We start from the raw sequence: 18,858 nt of genomic DNA, 5'->3' as shown, positions 1-18,858 counted from the left end.
GTGAGGCAGGTAAGGCTGAGAGACAGTAACTGGCCCAAAGGCACACAGTTAACTTGACGGCTAAGTGGGAATTTTAACTCGGGTCTCCTCAGTTCTAGTCTGAAACTCTAACCACTACTGTATATCATTGTATTCATTTTGTGAGCACCATTAATTCAAGAAGGATGTTGACAAATTGGGAAAGCTGCAGGAAAGGGAGAGAAGTGCCTACATTAATTATTGTAAGAAAGCACGAGAAGTACAGTAACAAAGAGAAAAGAAAACACTGTGAGACAAATTTAATACAGATCAAGTCATTCAGACATTATAAAAGTTGTGTGCCGCAACATCCGGTAATCTAGTCAAGGGAAGCTATCAGGTAGTGAGCGCTTTGTAACTAGGTTAGTTTCAGCGAAAATGATGGGGCAAAGAGGCAGCGACTGATCCAAAGTCACCCAATGCGCTTTGTAGCTGAATGGCATCCTACTTGCTTAAGATATGTAGAGCATGCTATAAGCATAGTCTTCTGATTTATGGCTGGTTGACCCGTGGGAACCCCTCCCCACCCCAAACCCTTGGTCAATGAAAGTTTTGTTTTTACCAAGGTTGTTGTTTTTTAATGCAAATAAAAAAAAGTACGTGTCAGGTATTTCTGCCTGTGAATTATTATTTTTAACCCTCTCAATACATCACACTGAAGTTGCTATACACTTCCCGCTGAAAATAAGGCTATTTGAATGCTTACGGGCTTGGTTCCTCAGTAAGCCTGACTGCTAAATCATGAACACACCCACAACACAAACTTTTCAACAAATTGCACCACCCACAGTGCAATCCCCTGGAGGTCAACCCCATGGAGTTCAACAGAGCCTACCTAAAAAACAGAAATACTGTACACATTCCTAAAAGAGCAACGGCCGGCAACGCCCTCTCTCGGCGGCAACCTCCCTTCCTTGGCGGCTGAAGCTCCGCTTGCGGCTCCCCATCGACGTCACCAGCCCGCATGGGCATGACGTCATGGTGCAACGCCATGATGTCATGGTGCAGAGCCCGGGCCGCTCAGCAACTTGCAGAGGGGGCGCTGATGCTGGAAACGGACCTTCTTCGTCGTCGTGGTCCCCTCCCGTCCATCTCCGGGGGGCAGAGCCAGGCAGGAGCAACAACCGCTCAACTTTGGACTGCGGGGCTTTTGGTGCCAGAGGGCGCTGAGATCTCAGTTGCAGCAGCAGCAGCTACTGGGGGAGGAGCTCCGTAATTCAGGGCGGATCCCGCGGAGAGATCAGCCGCCGGTTTCAGGAACGCGGAGAAGGAGCCGGGTCGGAGAGGCGCTGGACGTCCTCCTCGGGGTTGGCACCACCACCATTGCCACCGCCCGGGCATGAGGATGACGGTCGCTGCGGCGGGGGACGGGGGCTCCCCCAATCCAGGCCCCGCGGCGGTGTCGCTGGGTCTCAGTGTGGCCGTGGTCTCCAGCCTGGTGAATGGATCCACGTTTGTGCTGCAAAAGAAAGGGATCGTGCGCGCTAGAGGACGAGGTAGGGGGCGGGCATTCGGGGGGGGGGACACCTCCTACGGGCCTTTTCGCCCCGATCCCTCTTCCTGGACCACGGTTGTGGGTCGGTTATTATTTGCACCCAGGTCCACCTCCTCCCCTCCAGTGTGAAGGTGGGGGGGGGCGCGCGCACCCCATGCTTCAAAACACATCTTCGCCAGCCCTTGTGTTCCTGCCTAGCACCCCACTGCTATTCAGGGGTTCCATGATTTCCCTGCTATCCGATCCTATCTCGTCTAACAGGCATCATGTTCATTAATTCCTATGCTCCATCACACCTAGGAGTTGGGTGTTGGAGGGAGGGGGTGCGGCTGTGTGTGGGCATGAATGTGATCAAGGGGGGGGGGGGGAGAGAAATCTCTGTCCAATGCAGTAGCACTGCTCCTTGTCTGCACTCGAAGAAGAGCATCTTTGGAGCCTGTGGGCAGGTTCATGGCCGCTGCAGGCAGTGCCTGAATTTAACCCCGTCGGCTGCCCAGCCCATCCAGCTACAGTCTTTGCAACTCCTCCCCGTGGGCTGGGGCGACCCTTTGAGTCCAAATTAGGTTTCTCTTCCAAAAGGAAACTGCTTTGTTGTCAAAGTCACCGTTTGAAAGTTTTATTTTTGTTTTCTAAACTCTGTGAGTTATGGATCCAGGGCATTTACTCCACACAGGAGTTTAAAGTTTTATCCTCCAGAAAGTGACAATGTTGAGTAAAGAAGCTAAATGTCAGGAGTAGTGGGGAGGAAGTTGTAACCCTGAGGTCCTGCAACTTGCTTAGGCATTAAGTGCTTATGATTTCCTATTTTTTCCTATTTTACAAAGGAGGGGAGGACTGATCTCCCCCACTGGACTTGCAAACAATTTGAATGATCATGAATGCAATGTATGGGCGCTGAAGAAAATCCACAGGTGTCTCAGGGGTTGTTATTCAGAGAAGAACTTTTAGAATTTCCAGTGGGATCTCTCTCAATCTCTCTCTCTCTCACACACACACACACCCACACACCCACCCCACAGGACCATATAGTATATTCCAAACTGCTTTTGAACATCCCTTCCATTTTAATAGTGTTTTTCCATGTGGCATGTACCGGCTGCCACAGTTTGAAAAACGGGCGCACCCCCCCCCCCCGTGGGAGAATGTAACTAGTTGCTTCATTCTTTGGATTGTTGCCGTGATAATTAGTTCTCCTACAAGTATAATGAGCATAAAACTCCTCAGACCAGACTTGAAGAGCACAACTCTTTGCAATTAGCATGCAATTTTTGTGTAACTTAGATTTAGTCATCCCGTGGTTGCTGTACAGGTATTTTCTCGTGGGAGCACCTGAGGTGAGCAGAAACAATATGCTCAAATCAGACACAGGCAGGAGGATGATACTGGCACGTGGCATTTCTAATATGTAAGCTGTTCCATTCCAGAAACTAGGCCTGAATGGGCATTGTTGCCCTCAGTCTGCCCCCGGTCCTGTTACAAAACCATCTGATTCTGCTACCTAAACAAGACCTTGCTGTAAGACAACATAGGAAATTTCCCTGGTTTCCTGACTGGCGGCATCTTGTCATCTGTTATATAAAGTTTATTTGGGTGTTTGTGATGAATAACTTAAGCGCAAGGGCAGAAAGAAGAATTACCAGGATGACTGGCAGCTCACAGAACAAATTAGACAAAGTGACTCACATGTTTGAAACTATCATGTATAATATGTCCAGTTTAAAAACAATATTGCTCTCTTGTTATGTTAATAGCATAAGATTGGCAGGGACTGGAATCTTACCCGAGTTCTTTATGTGATTAGACCTAAGGTGGCAAAAAGTACTAAAATTCACTTTGTTTCATTTCACTGACTTAAGCAAATTAAACATCGGTGGGTGTCAGAGACCACATTAATAATATTATTTACCAGTAGATTGGACCAAAGTAGTGTATATATCTACATGCACACATGGTTGCCAGAATTGGGGCACAGTGGGAGTTGATGTGAGGCTGCCAAATGTATTGGACTTGTCCTGCCTCAGGAAGGCGATTCTCCCAAGTGAGAGTATGCACAGAATTGCAGCCAAGCGGCCCAAATATGTGGAAATAAATGGACTTAAGTCTACTAGTTTGGGGTTGGTTTTTCTGGGATGGGTTTAGACATGTTCAACTCTGCGTAGGATTCGTCTGTTAAGTTGATAAATCAGAGGTGAGGAATCTGTTAGCCTCCAGATATTGTTGGGCTCAAACTCCCATTGGCTATAGCAGGCATGTTCAGTGTTCAGAATTTTGTAGCCATACCCAGAGGGCCACAGTTTTGCCCATCCTTGTTACAAACAGACTGCAGCATAATAATTGTAGGTTGCTTGCAGTACCCTTTCTTTTAACAACAGGGATGTAGGAGGGGTTTTTTTTAATACTTGCGTGCAGTGGTACCTTGGGTTAAGAACTTAATTCATTCTGGAGGTCTGTTCTTAACATGAAACTGTTCTTAACCTGAAGCACCACTTTAGCTAATGGGGCCTCCTGCTGCCGCTGCACGATTTCTGTTCTCATCCTGAAGTTCTTAACCCAAGGTAATATTTCTGGGTTAGCGGAGTCTGTAACCTGAAGCGTATGTAACCTGAAGCGTATGTAACCCAAGGTACCGCTGTAACTAGAATTCCCCCCCCCCCAAAAAAATTGGGTGTGCCTCATAAAACTGTTTCTGATCACTGACTGCTTTAAGAACATATTGTTCCTGATAATGTTAAGCTCAGGGTGTCCTGAAATATAGCAGATTACTTGAACTGCAGCACTATCAGCTGACAGTATGATATAACATGTCTAGTTTTCATTTCCTGCAATCCTCAACTTGTGTTATTAGACTCTCTTGTAAATGTAGTTGAAAAGAGAATCAGATGAAAGGTCTGGCTTTTCTGAAGATTCAGTTGGTAGCTCCTGCTACTCTTCTGCATGAAGGGATCCTAAAATAAGCACATGACCTGTTCAGATGTTTGTCTGGATTTTGTTTTTAGAATTGGACACTGATATAATAGGGCCAGCTTTTCCATGAAGAGATAGCCTTTCATTTCGGTGTGGTTTTCGACTTTGAATGTTGTATAATGTAATGTACCCCCCCCCCACACACACACACATCCTTGGCTCAAATGCTGCTCAAATACTGCTGGGAGAAAAGTTATGTTTCTACTTTCATGTTTATAGAAAGTCACTTCCTGCTCTATTCAAAACCTTAAAAACAAGTTTGCTGGTCCATATGTTTCATCTGAGGCTGGGACAAAACTTATCTATCTCCCCCCCCCCCCCGAAGACCTCAAATACACTCTATTCTTAAACTGCCTTTAAATAAAAGAGAAAACCATCCTTTGTGATGTGGGTTGACATTGGCACAAAAAGGCTATTTTCCGAAATCTCTTCCTTTGTTTTACAAAACAATGCAGAGTGAGCATACTTGTATTTAATAGTCACAACACTGAGAATGACACCAGAAGCTCAGGGTTGCTTCTTTTCCCTACAAGTGACCAGGGCTGGGCTGCAATCATATACCCATATACCTGGGAGTAACCCCCACATACTGTAATAGGACTTACTTCTGAGTAGATGTGTGTAGGCTTGTTAGAATAATAATGTTTTGTATTTTTATACACCAAGTTCTAGTAGGGCCAGTTATTTGATTTGACACAGGCCTGATGTGGAGAAAGGGCAGCATTTTGTGATTTGTAGAGTGTACAGTGGTACCTTGGGTTACATATGCTTCAGGTTACATACGCTTCAGGTTACAGACTCCGCTAACCCAGAAATATTACCTCGGGTTAAGAACTTTGCTTCAGGATGAGAACAGAAATCGTGCTCCAGCGGGGTGGCGGCAGCAGGAGGCCCCATTAGCTAAAGTGGTGTTTCAGGTTAAGAACAGTTTCAGGTTAAGAACAGACCTCCTGAACGAATTAAGTACTTAACCCGAGGTACCACTGTATACAGATAAGGTTTTTGCAATATTGTTGACGTTCTGTTTTCTGATTCTTCTCTTCTCTAGGAACTTCATATCTAACAGACATAGTCTGGTGGTCAGGCACCATTGCAAGTAAGTATACTAACTAATAAATCCTATTCTTATGTGCTAGAGCAGGGGAAAGGTGTTGTGGTGGTGGTTAATTTGTTACCCACCCTTCAGCCTAAGGTCCCAGGAAGGGTTACAACAATTTAAAATACAACACTAAAAATAAGTTTAAGAATAGACACCACATATCTCAAAGCTTAAAGAAGCACATCTTCAGCATTCTCTGAAAACAGTATAAGGATACCCCTCTGTGGGGAGCTAGTTCCACAGCATATGGGCTTCTACAAATTACTTCTTCTCCCAGCCCCACTCTGAGCTTCTGAGGGCAGGGGAACTACAACAGGGTCCTCTCTGCTGATCCTAAGACCCAAGAGGGTCTGTAGGGAAGGAGGCGGTTTTTCAGATGTTTGGGGCCTGAGTCATTTTGGGCTTTAAACACTATCGTGAGCGCCTTGAATTGGATCCAGAAATGGACTGGCAACCAATGCTGGTGGAATAGATACCATATCATCCTGTACAGTGGTGCCTCACAAGACGAAATTAATTCGTTCCGCGAGTCTCTTCGTCTTGCGGTTTTTTCGTCTTGCGAAGCACCCCTATTAGCGGCTTAGCGGATTAGCGCTATTAGCGGCTAAGCGGCTATTAGCGGCTTAGCGGCTTAAAAAAAGGGGGGGGAAGGGAAAAAATCGCAAGAACTCGCAAGACGTTTTTGTCTTGTGAAGCAAGCCCATAGGGAAATTCGTCTTGCGAAGCACCTCAAAAGACGGAAAACCCTTTCGTCTAGCGAGTTTTTCGTCTTGTGAGGCATTCGTCTTGCGGGGCACCACTGTACATTCTTAGTCCAGTGTATCTGGAGAGTTCTGCGGATGTTATCTGCCATGCAGGTGCCTTATGTTGCATTCTGCTGGCACAGCAGACCTTCCACCGATTCCTGTGGTCCCTCTCTGCAGTGCTGAGAGTGTTCTGTAAAAGAGTGAACTTAACCTACTTGTATCTTGTCTTGTTTTAAAGGTGCTGTATTTGTGCTAAATACAAAAGCATGGAACTCGTAGCTAGATTGGTGTTCTTTCCCCTCCTATTCTGTTACTATTTGCTCCTTACTTGAAGGTTTTGAGTAACATGTCTTATAAATGGGCACTTTGATTAGCCTGTTGCACATTTTTGATTCTTTCTTTTTTTAATGAAGCCTATTGTGTTACCCCATAGGAAGTCTTTTAAGCATCAAAGGTTTCACATTTTCAAAAGCTTCTGCTGTTTTTAGCGTAACTGAAAATGTTAACCCCTCTGATCTTTATTAGAATGCTCAAATTTTAATCATCGTCATCTTCTATATTAATGAGGTAATGATAATATTTTGCCAAATATAGAGCAGTTATCCAGGACTGTTGAGGCCACTTCTGTGGTTTTAGAGATCAAAAAATCTGCTTAGTTCTGTCCTCTGTCAGCAGAAAATCCTCAACAACTCAGTTTGAGGTAGCTGAAAGTGAATCATGTCACACACGAGAAATTTACTTATTTACATGTTCACTACGTTTAATATCTTGTCTTTCCTCCAGTCACCTCTAGGTGGCACACATGGTTCTCCACTTTCATTGTATTCTCACAAAGCACTGTGAAGTAGGTTAGATTGAGAGATGGTGCCTGGCCCAAGGTCTGTAGAATGATGAGGTCAGGTAAGCAGAGACACGGGGACTGACCCAGGGTCACCCAGTGGGGATTTGAACCCTGGTCTCCTAGGTTCTAGTCCAACATTCAAACCACTGCACCATACTGCCTCCACAATTCATACCCTCTAGTTTAACATAACTGATTTCTCCATCATGTTTGTCAGGGCATACATGGCCAGGCAAAAGCAAACAATCCAACAAACCAGAGGTTGGTGTGTTCAGATATCTGCTATAGGATTTCTGGTTAATTATTACTATTATCATTATTACATTAGGTGAAGAACAATACTGGCTCAATCCATTGCAACACTACAGTACCAGTAAATACAATGTTCAGCAACAATAGTAAGCCTTGCTGTTAGAACTGATTCACACAAACCCCTTTCAGCTGTCCCCCCCCAAAAAAAAAAAATATTGGTGCACCTGCTATTAAAGAAAGAAACCTCAGAAGCATTTGTGTGAGTCAGCCTTCAGGCATGAGATATGAAGGAGAAGCAAGCCCTGAGAATTAAGGTGGGACGCTGATAACGGTTAGAAGCACAAATACCTTATATAAGTGACATTCATAGTCAGTCAGGCTAGAAAATGATTGGCATAGTTGACTGCTAATGTTAGGATTAGATAATACATTTTGAATTTTTCCACCTCACTGGTTTTCCATAGGGACACACCTTGCAGACTCATCACCAATTTTTTTCTTTAAAAGGTTTTGATTTTGCCGTTGCCACTTTTTGGAAAGAGACTTGGCATTGCAGTTCCCAGCCCCTAGAGAGCATCAGCCAGCTTTTCTTGTCGGGAGACAACAAGACTGTCGACAAGGAAAGGGAATTCAAGGCTTCTTAGACATGAGTTGCCAGTAAGAGGGGAGATGCTGCACTCCCTAGAAGGCTATCTCCCTTGATAACTATAGTCATATTCCTGCTTTCCAGACCTGTTTCCCCTGCTGGTGGTGAGAGTGAAAGGGAAGAGGTTGAGAAGGAAGTCCCTTCTACAGTACCACTCATTGTCCAGAACTGTTTATCTAACAGGCATTGTTTCTAAGATACAACCAAGCATTTGCATCTCCCTCCCCCCCCCCCCCACGCACTCTTACACTTCCGGCCCAATTGCCTTCTAAATTCGGCCTGCGGACGATCCAGGAATCAGTGTGTTTTTACATGAGTAGAATGTGTCCTTTTTTTAAAAATGCATCTCTGGGTTATTTGTGGGGCCTGCCTGGTGTTTTTACATGAGCAGAATGTGTGCTTTTATTTAAAATGCATCTCTGGGTTATTTGTGGGGTAAAGGAATTTGTTCATTTCCCCCCCCCCAAAAAAAAAAAAAATAGTCTGGCCCCCAACAAGGTCTGAGGGACAGTGGACCTGCTGAAAAAGTTTGCTGACCCTATGGTATTAGCTCCAGGGAAAGCCTGCAGTCAGGGTGAAAACAGCCCACCAGACACATCTGTCAACCTACCCTGTGTTTTTCTGACAACTCATGACTGCAAAAACAGGGGAATGGTTTTTTCCCCAGCATCTGGAAGTCCAAAGATGTTTCATGACCGATGAACAGCATTCGGCTTGCTCATCCACAAGCTGTGTAAGCCTACCCCAGAGAAACACCACAGTGTGTCTAGCAACCTGCATGAAGTGTACACGTTGAACCTTACTTGGAGGCATCTGCTGCCACTGCCTCTTCCTTCAGGCAGATTTTTCAAGAGTCTATTTTATAATTTTAAAAAATACATGGCGGCAAGAAATACATAAACAACCCCTAATCTCTAATGGTTCCTAAAACCCATTGCCTGAAGCTACCACCTCACCTTACTTCATTTCAATACCACACCTGTAAGTCAGGCCCCAGCTTGTGAATATTTAATCCGGTCACTGGTCAATGAAGGTTCAGCAGACCTCATTTTTTTTTTTAGATTAGAGATGTCAGAAGTGAGATGATTTAGGTACAGAGAAAAACGGACTGCTCCCGCTTTCATTCTCTTTCATTCTGCTACTGCAACCATTCTCTCTGTACCTAAAATCAATTTGACATAGAAAACACTAGGCCAACACTCCCCCCCCCCCCCACAGATCAGTGTGGACTATATGGGTCTTTATTCATATGCACATAATAATATACATATAAGAGCTTAGTGGGAGACCAGACTGTCTGCAAGCATATCCTCTCATATAAATATGAAATGTGGTTGATATGTTTTGCTGAGTACATGAATTATGTTGCCATTGTCATAAGACCCAGCCTCTCATGGAAATCTTCCTTTTGTGTCAAAGTGTGCCTTCCTCACCATGTCTTCTTCACTCTTTCATTACTGTGTGCTTCTGTGGGAACCTAGAACATGCCCATATGGTGTGAGACAAAGATATGTTTTCTCTTTAGACATGGAAAAATGCACAAGAACAGACTAAGTAGTCTTGGTATGCAAGCTATGCAGATGTTGTGTCCTTTTCTGTAGCCTAAACATTGGAGTTATTATAGTAGATTCCTAGCATCCTAACATCTGGTTATTTTCTTGGCATTTTTTTGTCTACCTGTTTGCATTCTTCTGTTTCTCCTGTATATACACTTGCCTTAATTAAGAACATGCCCCAGTTTTGCCTCATGTTTCAAATGTCCTAGCCTAAGCCCACGTACGGAAGCACCTTCACATTTAGCTGTGTGCTACCAAAGGTTGAGGTTTTTTGACAGGGGAATTGGCCCCAGCGCATCCTTAACTTCCCTACGTCTAAATTATAGTAAGATGATGATGATGATCATGATTACGTATTTTTCGCTCTATAACACGCACCTGACCATAACACGCACATCGTTTTTAGAGGAGGAAAACAAGGGAAAAAACATTCTGAATGAAACAGTGGATGTATCATTTTTGGGCTTCATGCTGTGGCCACAGACATGTGATCTGATGGTGAATTTGGGGTGACCCAATGCAAAGATCCTGAGTATCCCTGTGGATCCATGCTTTGTAACCACGTTTTTGCACCATTGCAGCCCCAGGCAACAGTGGGTGCGTGATTTTTTTGGTGCAGGCTGTAGCCATGGACATGCTATGTGATCTGATGGTGAATTTGGGGTGACCCAATGCAAAGATCCTGAGAATCCCTGTGGATCCATGCTTTGTAACCACATTTTTGCACCATTGCAGCCCCAGGCAACAGTGGGTGCGTGATTTTTTTGGTGCAGGCTGTAACCATGGACATGCTATGTGATCTGATGGTGAATTTGGGGTGACCCAATGCAAAGATCCTGAGGATCCATGTGGATCCATGCTTTTTACCCACATTTTTGCACCATTGCAGCCCCAGGCAACAGTGGGTGCGTGATTTTGGGGGGGCAGGCTGTAGCCATGGACATGCTATGTGATCTGGTGGTGAATTTGGGGTGACCCAATGCAAAGATCCTGAGGATCCATGTGGACCTATGCTTTGTAACCACATTTTAAGTGGGGAGCGAAGGAAAAACAAATAAGGGACATGAGAGGGGTGTGCAGAGAAGCAGCTGGCTAAGAATGCAGGAGAGGGATTTAACGGGAGGGAGGAAAGAAAGGCAAAAGTTTCCCCCCACCCAAGCCAGCTATCTCTCTCTCTCTCTCTCTCTCTCCCTCCCTCCCTCCCTCCCTCCCTCCCCCTCTCTCTCTCCCTCCCTCCCCCCTCTCTCTCTCCCTCCCCCTCCCCCTCTCTCTCCCTCCCCCTCCCCCCCTCTCTCCCTTCCCCCCCCCTCTCTCCCTCTCCCCCAGCAGCACAGAAGCACAGAGAGGAATTCCCCTCTGCTTGCCTGGAGGGGAGGGGCTTTCCCTGCTCTTTGTTCCGTTTCAGCAAACACAGCAATGAAACAGAGGTGGGTGGGCAATAAGACCCTGAGGCAGAATGCAGGAAAGCATCCACTTCCTCTTTTCAGTTTTCCCTTCTCCGTGAAGCGCCGCGATTTGATTTTTGCCTGATTTTTCGGCTCCAGGGACCACACATTCGCTCTATAACACGCACAGACATTTCCCCTTCCTTTTTAGGAGAAAAAATCTGCGTGTTATAGAGGGAAAAATACGGTAATTACTTATACCCCACCTATCTGGCTGGATTTCCCCAGCCACTCTGAGCAGCTTCCAACAAGAGATTAAAAATACATTAAAACAGTCATTAAAAAAAACTTCCCTAAACAGGGCTGCCTTCAGAAATAATAATAATAGTTCCTTAATATAAAATGTAGCTAGCATGTTCATGTTCCTGTGCTTGTTAATTAAAAGTCCTCCCACACTGGATCTGTATTTCTGAAGCATGATTGGGCTGTGATTATTTTTGCCAGCTGGTAGTTATTCTTATTGCAAATGTATGTGTTTATTTGTTTCAATTATATCCCACCATTCCTCCAAAGAAAGGCAGCATACATTTCAGGTTGGAGAGGCTGAAAGAGATTGACTGGTCTGAGGGCATCCAGTGAGTTTCATTGCTTTGTGATGATAGAGACATGGGTTTTCCTAGTCTGATGCTCTAAGGCAGCCCTGTTCAGGGAATTTTTTTAAACACACAATGTTTTATTGTGTTTTTAATATTTTGTTGGGAGCTGCCCAGAGTGGCTAGAGCAACCCAGTCAGATGGGCAGCATATCATTATCATTATCATTATTAGCAACTACCCCATACTAAGTTTCAGAATGTTAAGATCTGTAGGTTTTTTTTTAAGTTAATAGCTGGAAAATTCTGATTTTTACTCGGCAGCACAGTACATGTATACTCAGAAGTTAGTCCCGCTGAGTTCAATGAATCTTACTTTCATGTAAACGGATATAGGATTGCAGCATGATGCAGATGTTTCCCAGAAGGCAGAACAGTAAAGTGTAACATTATCATTGATCAGAATTCTGATGCAAGCAGCAGCCTGTTTTGTTTTGCCAATGACACATTTGCATTTCTTTTCCACAGTGGCCCTTGGCCAAATCGGGAATTTCTTAGCTTACACTGCAGTTCCTACTGTTCTGGTAACTCCTCTTGGAGCGCTTGGGGTTCCATTTGGGTAAGGATTTTGTTTATTTTGAAGTTTATACAGATATAAATGCCTGTATATAGAGTTCATATCTGAATACCAGCAAGAAATGACAATGAATCGGGTATTGGCCGCAGTTCAGTACGGTGTGCCATGTCTATTCTACTAATTCAGGCTTTGCCAGCCTCCAGATGTTTTGAATTACTACTCCACTCAACTGGGGAGAAAGAGAAATCAGAAATCCTGTTGTGCAAGCAGAATTCCATTGCTCAAGAAGGCACAGGTCAAATGCGTAAAGGATGAAACTTGTGGGTCTTCAGTCCCGTTTTAACTCTCCAGACTTACCCAAAGAAAATGAAGCACATGGGGCACAATCTTGCACTTTTTAAAATGGCATTTATTTCAATAAGTGAGAGTTCAGCACATACTTTCATCTCATCTTTTGAAAGTAAAAAGGTAAAGGGACCCCTGACCATTAGGTCCAGTCGTGACCAACTCTGGGGTTGCAGCACTCATCTCGCTTTATTGGCTGAGGGAGCCAGCGTACAGCTTCTGGGTCATGTGGCCAGCATGACTAAGCCGCTTCTGGTGAACCAGAGCAGCGCACGGAAACACCATTTACCTTCCCGCTGGAGCGGTACCTATTTATCTACTTGCACTTTGACGTGCTTTTGAACTGCTAGGTTGACAGGAGCAGGGACTGAGCAACGGGAGCTCACCCCGTTGCGGGGATTCGAACCGCCGACCTTCTGATCGGCAAGTCCTAGGCTCTGTGGTTTAACCCACAGCGCCACCCGTGAGACTCAAATGTGCTGCTTTTAATCTGGATCACGTGTTCTATCCATCCTCAAAGATCCAACATAGAATGACTAGACACAGGGCTTTTTTTCAGCCATAACTCAGTTCCAGCACCTCTCAGGTGGGTGCCGTTGCCATTCTAAGAGGGAGGTGAGCTCCAGGACCAATTTTCCAGAAAAATAGCACTGACTAGACTTATACTCACACGATAAGCTTATCCTTTCTCTTCTCTCCCCCCACAGTCTCCATGCACCTCAAAAATCTGCTCAAGGGTTGAGGGACTGTCCAGAGCAGATTTTGAGGACACACAGTGAAATGGAGAAGGGAAAAGAGAAGTTACATTGCCCAAACAGATTGACAGGGCTGCTCTCTTATGTCCTTGCCTGATCACTATTTGGGGGAGTCCTTGTCAGTGACCCCGTATGGCTCAGATGGATGGCTCCCATCCACCAGGAGCTGTGGTTAGTATTGTGTGCCAATTTTTAAGGAACTCCCTTTCAGCTGAGATCAAAAGATCCCCCTCCACGTCGAATATCTGATGTTTACTAAAGACATTTTTATTCTATTTTAACTGAATTCTGATTTTATGGTTTTGACTAATTTTTTAGTTTTACTCTATTGAGCTTTTGCACTCCACTTAGAGCTGATTGTAATTAAATGGTATATAAATTATCAACATAAATAATTGAGTGCTGCCAAATATTTTTAGTGGGTTTGGCAAAAGGTGATATCAGTTGATTCAATATACGTTATTTGGGTTATTCATCTGCTTGAGAGTCTCCTATTGTTTTCCTTTTAAAAAAATAAATAATGGTTTACCCTCTGGAACTGAGTGAAGGAAATATACACACCCTACATGCATTTTCCAGGGAAGACTCCATAAAATTATGTTTTGTGGTCATCCAAAAGTGTGAGAGGGAAGTGTCTTCTTCCCATTTTGTCCTCCCACCTGCCAAACCAAGGTCAAATGTTAAAACTGATCCCTTATCTCCACATTCAGAGACAGATAAACCACTTTGAACAAACAAATCCTTCTGGCCTTGCCAAAAAAGGTGGAGGATAAAGGGTAATGACTTACCTTAGAATTAAATTAACAGTATTGAAAGTTTGAATAAAATGTTCTTTTTCTTTGGTTCTCTTCTTTGAAAGATCCATTTTAGCTTCCTACTTACTGAAAGAAAAACTCAACATTCTTGGCAAGCTGGGCTGTCTGCTGAGCTGTGCAGGTTCTGTTGTTCTCATAATCCATTCTCCGAAGTCTGAAAGTGTCACCACACAGGCCGAACTTGAAGAGAAGCTCACAAATCCAGGTATTTAATTCCTTGGGATAATCACATTGCCAACTCAGTCTTGAGTCTCAATAACTGTGTCAGTTTCACAGAACAAAAAAATACAGTTTAAGTTGGTCCAACATGAGGTATCGCCTCATTTGCACTTGTTGCCAAGCAGTTTTGCATTGTGAAAAAGATGTTGTATCTTAATGTGATGTAATGACTGCAGTTGAATTGCTCCACAATCCTAAACGTGTTTACTCAGAAGCAAGTTGCATTGAATTCAGCTAGTTGTTTCTTGGTAATAGAACATTTGTGGCTGTGACTGCAGGAAAACGTTGGAAGCATAATAAGACAAGCCAGTTTGCTTTTTTTTTTATAAGAACTGTTTATCTGCTTAAGTTCTTGGTATGCTTCAGTGCATTATTAAAGGACAAATTAGCTGCAGCCCTGCAGAATTGAAGCCAGTGGAATTTAACCAACCTAATTACACAAGACTGTAGCAACTATCAGTGTATTAGTTTTTTTAAAACAAACCAACAGTTTTTTATTAGAAGGCTGTGCATTAAAGTAATAGGCAATTATTTTAGGTATAAGTACTATGGGATGTATTCCTTTGGGGAAATTTTGATCTGTTTTATATACTCTTCATACAAGCTTTTAACCCAAGAAATAGGTGACAGAACAGAAGAAAACATACACTATATTCCTTCAAAGCTGATTCCAGTTTTCTGTTCTGACTACGAGCATATGGCATAGGCATGTTGTAAACATGAAAAAATGTCCTTTGTAAAATTGCCTTTATGTAGAAATTTACCATGCTGCCATTCTGTTTTTTTTTTTTTTGTTTTTCAGTGTTCGTGGGTTACCTCTGCATTGTCCTTCTCATGCTCCTCCTGCTTATCTTTTGGATTGCACCTGCTCACGGACCCACCAATATTATGGTTTACATCAGCATTTGCTCATTGCTAGGAAGCTTCACAGTGCCCAGTACAAAAGGCATTGGACTAGCTGCTCAAGATATCTTTCACAATAACCCATCGAGTCAAAGAGCACTTTACCTCTGTTTGGTCCTGCTGGCAGTATTAGGATGTAGCATCATAATTCAGTTCAGGTACATCAATAAGGCTCTGGAATGTTTCGACTCCTCGGTGTTTGGTGCCATCTACTATGTAGTGTTCACCACTCTGGTCTTGCTGGCCTCAGCCATCCTGTTCAGAGAGTGGAGTAATGTTGGAGTGGTGGATTTCTTGGGGATGGCTTGTGGATTCACCACTGTATCTATTGGAATTGTTCTCATACAAGTCTTCAAGGAGTTCAATTTCAGTATTGGGGATTTAAATAAGCCCAATACGAAGACTGATTAATACCATGATATCAAAAGGGACTGGATGACCCAGAAAATAATAAAAGCCTTTCCACTTCTAGGCTATGGGAATGACAGAGACTTTGATTTCTAAGCCCAGAGAACAACAGAGCCTTTCATTCCTTGTTGGAATATGTGAAATGAATTGGTGTTCTCAATCCAGTTTCTCTAGAACTAACTGTTACCATGCTTCAACTATCTAAATGGTATTAAAATGGAATACTCTTATACCCCTCACGGCAGGCGGGTAAGAACTGCATCAGTGCAAAAGCTGATGTATTTCTTCACCCTAGGAAGGTGATGTATACAGTGAAGGTGGAAGTGTTCTGGAAGTTTTCAAAATGTCTTCCTGAAACATGGTTGTGAATAAATTAAATCCAGCTTCTGTGCTCCATTGGGCAGGTGTAATGAATGATAAGCTGTCCCTTTGAAAAATGTAGATACGCTTCAGAAATTTAGATTGGATTCCCTCCCCAACACCCCCAATATATATTTTGTTAGGTCACAAAATTCATTTTTCTCACAGCTTTATTTGAGGGTTCTTTAAATCCATGTTTCAGAATCTGTACACTGGTAAATTTCCTTCCCTCACTGACTTTCTCTGTAATCTGGAATGGCGCTGAAGAGCTCATAATTAAGTCCAAGATACAGAGCAGTGTTTTTGTCTCTCAAAATATTTTCTTAGCAGGACATAGTTGCTCACACTTAAGTAAATACAGCAGTCGGTTTACAGATACGCCTTTTTTTCACAGTAAGCATTTGAAGTGCATTAACACATTACATGAATTCAGGAGCTTTTAATAATCAACAGACAAGAATGTGAGGATCATGGCAGATTGTAACCACTTTTCTACTTTTTTTTTTTTGGGTTGGTCATTTGTAAATAGTTGGAAAGTACTTCAGTGCCTTTTGCATTCTAAAAAAGACTACATAATTTGAATGAAGGTGTGTCTTGAAAACCTCCATGGGGCAGTTCATTTACCCCTATCATTTGGCAGTCTTCGTTGCTTACAAACATGCAAAGTGGTCAGAAACAGCAGCACAATTTCATATATACTAGTCTGAATTTATAACTGAGGTGACTTTGTGGTAACTTCCATGCACCTCCTGTTGTGTGTGAGTTCTGAAGAGAGGTGTTCTAAAATTGCCCATTCACAGCCTTCCAGTTTTTTTTCTAACCAAGTAAACTACTTCATAACACAGGTTATGAAGTCAGGTTTTGAACTGGCACTTTTTAGGGCAAAAGGAAGGTTGTGGTTAGGTGATTCTGTTAGAGGAAAGAAAAATGTTCAATTCCAGTCAAGGAAAGGTTAGGCCATTAGCCTAAGTAACTCTTCAGTCATTCACAAGGCAGAGCCTGGATATTGCTGGAAAACAGTTCAGATTTGCTTGAGACACACAACTCTCTCATTTTAGCAAAACGACCAGCTACTTTGGTACACCTGATTCAGATATTAAGAATTTACTTTGCTATATGTACCTTCAGATTTCATTTTAACAGCTTCAGGGTATTTGAATATATATTAGTAATTAATTTGAACGCATTTGACATCAGCCATAGAAATATATTTTTCCTATCAGTTCCAAAGATACATAACATAGGTATTGGAGTATTGATCCAAATATGCACTCCTTTTCCTAAGTATGCATTACTTTTAAAATTCTGTGAACTTGGAAGTTCAGTTTTTGTATTCACAAAGCAAATAACGAATTGATGAATTCAGATTCCAGCTTCAGCCTCATTAAAAGCCACTCCTGTCCTGGCAATAATGTTACTTACCCTGTGGGGTGAAAGTTAAACAACAAAGTTAGACAACTGCAGCATAGAGAGTTGTCGGTTTTCTACATTAGCACAAATAATCAGTACAGAAGTTCTGCAATTCTTGTAAGGTTTGTCTGGAAAATTACAAATGGGACGTCAGTTTCTAAATTGAATTTGATAAGATAAAAGGGCATTTCTCATGTTGCCTGAGAGTTTATACAAGAGATGTATACTGTTAATGTTTGGATTACCCATAGGTATCTCTTTCACCGTGTCGACACATGTCGGAGTAGATAAATATAAGCCACTTTAAATGTGATGGTGGTCACCAGTTGTGACTTGTGAAAAGACCCTTAATCAAGGGTCCACAAATGTTGTGTTGGCTTGTACGGTGGTAATCACCAAATCACCCTTCCCAAAAATCTCCTGACATGAACAGAAGGCTTGGGAAAGAAGCAAGATCTTCTCCTATTTTTGTAGGATATGGAGAAAGTAAGAAACATTGGGATTCTCCCCCATTGCTTGGAATGGAATCCTAATGTTTCTTACCTACTTCAGAAGTGCAATTGGGGTCTTATCGGCGCACCATGTGTCCTGCTCACCAGAGGACACTTGTCTGAGAAAGGTGGATTTATGGATGACTGCCCTTAATCAGTATTCATAAAGTTTAGGTATTAGTTTTGTGTGGAAGCTTGCTGTTTGTGATGGTAAGTTTCTGGAGGGAATCATTCCATGGCACTGTATTTTTTTAAACAAGGTGTGCTTGACATTTAAAGTTTTTAAAAGAAAATTGTTGAGATGTGGTAATTCTTTTCTTATTGTTTTTTTTAAAAGATATATATCCAGAGATTAAATCACAGCTGTTTTTCCCCCCCTAGCTTTTGACTTATGATGACCTCAGTTTAGTTTTCCTTAATGTAGGTAGGCACACGGCTAGGAGTGTTATCTCATTCTAGAAATTAGAGCAAATGCTCATGTGCATTATTGTTCTCTACGAAAAAGTGCCTAACCAAGTATGCTGGTACTTATGCACATTTAAAATCCTATACAAATGTATTCTTGACTGAACGAGGCATTGTCTGTCTAGGCCTGGGATGGCTAAGGGGGGGAAGGTTGACACTCTGTCTTCCCAATAATGTTTCAGGGGCAGAAATCTATTTTGCCACCCAAACATACCCTGTCAGGCTCCATAATAAAGATTATGCCATCTTGAAGGAAGCTCTTTACAATTATGGAGAGTGTATGTTTGTGTGCTCAAGCATAATAAAGACAAATATACCGTATATATATATATGCTTATGTATAAAGACTCTCCTCCCTGAAAGAGAGGGGAGTGGTTGTGGACGGGAGCCCGAGCACCGCTCCTAGCAGGGGGCGTTGCCCCCTGCCTCCAGCACACCTGGCTGGCACTCACGCCCCCCCCAGTGGCTGTCCAACCAGGTGCCATGGGGGGCGTGTCCAGCAGCCTTTATGCTGCA

General features: G+C 43.1%; 1 protein-coding gene and 2 long non-coding RNA genes across 3 annotated transcripts in view; 1 reads left to right on the top strand and 2 right to left on the bottom strand.

Annotated features, from left to right (window-relative positions):
* The first annotated feature begins 1,162 nt into the window (after positions 1 to 1,162).
* Positions 1,163 to 16,010, top strand: NIPA1 (NIPA magnesium transporter 1). The gene is made up of 5 exons (XM_079973005.1): positions 1,163 to 1,514; positions 5,526 to 5,573; positions 12,123 to 12,213; positions 14,131 to 14,291; positions 15,108 to 16,010. The coding sequence occupies exons 1-5, from the start codon at positions 1,358 to 1,360 to the stop codon at positions 15,617 to 15,619; spliced, it is 969 nt and encodes a 322-aa protein (XP_079829131.1). The 5' UTR covers positions 1,163 to 1,357; the 3' UTR covers positions 15,620 to 16,010.
* Positions 12,241 to 18,858, bottom strand: part of LOC307214384 — a 14,090-nt gene continuing 7,472 nt past the window's right edge. Inside the window, exons 2-4 of the long non-coding RNA XR_013838016.1 lie at positions 13,833 to 13,930; positions 13,187 to 13,262; positions 12,241 to 12,400 (exon numbers count right to left, since the gene is read on the bottom strand). This is a non-coding gene — a long non-coding RNA (uncharacterized lncRNA). The remainder of the gene's footprint in view (positions 12,401 to 13,186; positions 13,263 to 13,832; positions 13,931 to 18,858) is intronic.
* LOC307214431 overlaps positions 18,255 to 18,858 on the bottom strand; it is a 3,085-nt gene continuing 2,481 nt past the window's right edge. Inside the window, exon 2 of the long non-coding RNA XR_013838080.1 lies at positions 18,255 to 18,691. This is a non-coding gene — a long non-coding RNA (uncharacterized lncRNA). The remainder of the gene's footprint in view (positions 18,692 to 18,858) is intronic.

This window comes from Podarcis cretensis (assembly GCF_951804945.1).
Source record: "Podarcis cretensis genome assembly, chromosome: 4".
Classification (NCBI taxonomy): Eukaryota; Metazoa; Chordata; class Lepidosauria; order Squamata; family Lacertidae; genus Podarcis; species Podarcis cretensis.
This window is presented reverse-complemented; position numbering and strand designations above follow the sequence as displayed.